General features: G+C 36.3%; 1 protein-coding gene across 1 annotated transcript in view; it reads left to right on the forward strand.

The window, feature by feature from the left end:
- LOC140329863 (uncharacterized) overlaps positions 1 to 2,696 on the forward strand; it is a 20,816-nt gene that overhangs the window by 4,262 nt on the left and 13,858 nt on the right. Inside the window, exons 2-7 of the mRNA XM_072410254.1 lie at positions 161 to 289; positions 999 to 1,318; positions 1,350 to 1,478; positions 1,571 to 1,661; positions 1,750 to 1,839; positions 2,245 to 2,390. Of these exons, the coding sequence (XP_072266355.1) occupies positions 169 to 289; positions 999 to 1,318; positions 1,350 to 1,478; positions 1,571 to 1,661; positions 1,750 to 1,839; positions 2,245 to 2,390 (897 nt within the window). The 5' untranslated portion in view covers positions 161 to 168. The remainder of the gene's footprint in view (positions 1 to 160; positions 290 to 998; positions 1,319 to 1,349; positions 1,479 to 1,570; positions 1,662 to 1,749; positions 1,840 to 2,244; positions 2,391 to 2,696) is intronic.

Below are 2,696 nucleotides of genomic sequence, written 5' to 3' on the forward strand. Positions count from 1 at the left end.
GTCCTGGTGTAGATTAGCCCATTGGAATGCATGGGGACTTCAAACATGGGCTTTAAAAGCCTCAGCTGAAATGCTGGGGAAACAGTCCGTGTAGACTAAGCCTAAGTGACATTTTAGATAAATGCTTCTCATTTACAGTGTGGTGTTTGTTTTCTCCTAGGCAAAAAGATGCAAAATCTGTCTGCACAAGTAACCAGCGAATTCTTACAGTTCCCTGATGCAACTGTAAAGGCACTACAGGAAGATGATATACAATTGGATTCTGTTCTTCGAGCAAAATTTACACCAGGTATGTTTAATGTTTTTTCTGGGGTACTTTATTAAGCAAATGTATGTAATAGAAATATTGTTAAGTTATAATAAATTTTGATTAGAAAAAAATGGTGATTTTGTTTCAAGTAACTCTCTAAGCCTTTGTGGTTTAATATTGTAAGTTGTTTTGGGAGACTGGCTAAACATTCTTCTTGCTTATCCTGCATTTTTGAGTATGGACCCCTAAAATAAAAGGAAAAGAAAGCAGATACCTATTTTTTAACTTGGTGACCTAATAGGTTAAATACTTTAAACTCTGTCCTGGTTTATAGGAGGATTTCAGCAAAGAACATCAGGCAGATTTCCGAAGTTTTCCCATAAAATTTGATACTACTGGGTCAGATATTGGTTGCTTCTGAATTCTAACCAGATCTCCATAGTGAGTTTTGCAAGATCTGCTAGATACAGAGTAGCAATTGGGTCTTAACGGAAGTTTACTAACTGTCCTGATAATCAGAATTCTTGCAGGCTTCAGCTATAAACATGTTTAGGTCATGTTAAAGCCTGCTAGCAGCTTGTTTAGGAGCTATGCCTAATCTACCCTGATGGCAGCTGGACTGGACGTCCAGCTGGTAAAAGCCCTTCAGAAAGTTGCTGTGCACATATAAGAGCTGCACGAATACTTCCTAGTAATGCCCAACACTGTCTTAATTTTTTTTCTGATAATTTCTCTCATGTTTTTAAAGGTAAAGCTGGACTAGCCTGGCTGGCTTGTGGACCTCAGCTGGAAGTTACAAATGCATTGACAGGTGAAAGGCTTTCTGCCTACCATTTTAGCGGCGTGACTGAACGACCTCCTACAGTTGTTACCGTTAAAGAGTTTACATGGCAAAAGAAGACCGGATTACTTGTGGGGCTAGTAGAAGCAGAAAGCAGTGTACTCTGCCTATATGATGTTAGCATTTCAAGAGTTGTTAAAGCTGTTGTACTTCCTGGTTCGGTATGTACTTTACTTAATGATTTTGTATATTTGTGTATTAAATGTGTTCAATTATTGCTTCAGTATTCTTAGAGTTGGTAATATTTTTTTTAACTAGACCCTCTACTTTTTGAAGAATTCGGGCTCATCTTTAAATGAAACAATCCCTGATGGCTATAGTAGATGTTTAGTAGCTGGTCTGTTGTCTCCAAGACTTGCTGATGTTCAGCCTTCAAGCTTAAGTCAGGTAAGCATCTTTTTTCAAAGTTAAGCTCTTGGGATGTTGATGTTAGAAACAAAGCTTGAAGCAATATTTAAACACTTTGTTTACAATTGTAGGAAGAGCAATTACAAGCTATCTTATCAACAGCTGTTGAAACTAGTTCCATAAGCCTTTTAACCCGCTGTATCAAGCTGTGGACTGCAGAAGGCAAGTATTGATTATTAATCCTGCAGTGGTATGTAATATTAAATCTGCTTTATTTTGAAACTAATATCCACATTTTTTTCGTTAACAGAGCAACCAAGATCTGCAGCCAACTTACGATTTGTTCTTGAGTGGACGTGGAATAAAGTGACTCTTGTAAAGAGAGAATTTGATAGACTTTGTAAGTGTCATTCATTTTTTTTTTCTCTTAGTAATTCTCAGTAGTTTTAATGTAAATTGTTCTATAACTTATCCCATGGAAAAAATCTAGTACAAATTATGGCATAATTATTTGCAAATGTTAAATAAATATTTTCTCAAGTTTTCGCAACTGCTGTAATTAAGACTTTGTAAATGTTTACAGTGTTTCCCTGAATGATCACTTCAATTGGCTGTAGTAGTAATCACTCAAGCAAGCATTCACTCAATCCATTCAAACCCTACAAACTTATATTTTACATTCCTAAAACTTCAGCGTAGTCTCAGATGCCATGAAAATATTGTGAAAGCATTATTTGGATAATGTTTGGCTTATGGTTTGGAAGGTTGTTATATTGTCATTAACATTCTATATTTTGCTTTACAGGTGTTCCATTGTTTGATGGATCTTGTAATTTTATTGACCCTCAAACACTCCATTCTCTACAACTCTGTCAGCTGCGTCTCCGCAACCTAACTACTGTCCTAAACTGTTTTATTACAGAAGCCCAAGAACTTACTAAACAAGGTACTGTTTTACTTTGTTGTCTGTGTGAGCGTTTATAGCACAGGTCTTGTCTTGATTTTCAATAATGAGATTTATTAGGACAAAATTTGATTACCTTTTTTGAATACAAACCACGACTATTACTCACTGGTGTGTGATTTCACTTGAAGTTTAATGCTAAGCAATTACAGCTAGTTCACTTGTATTTATGTAAACCTGAGCTTTGACCCATGTCAGGGCTAAAAAACAGGTTCACTTTAACAATAGGCAGCTGTGGAATCTGGTGTTAGTTTCTGTTACCTCATGGCTTGTGCCATTTGCACATGCAGTTT

This window comes from Pyxicephalus adspersus, chromosome 4, assembly GCF_032062135.1.
Source record: "Pyxicephalus adspersus chromosome 4, UCB_Pads_2.0, whole genome shotgun sequence".
NCBI lineage: Eukaryota > Metazoa > Chordata > Amphibia > Anura > Pyxicephalidae > Pyxicephalus > Pyxicephalus adspersus.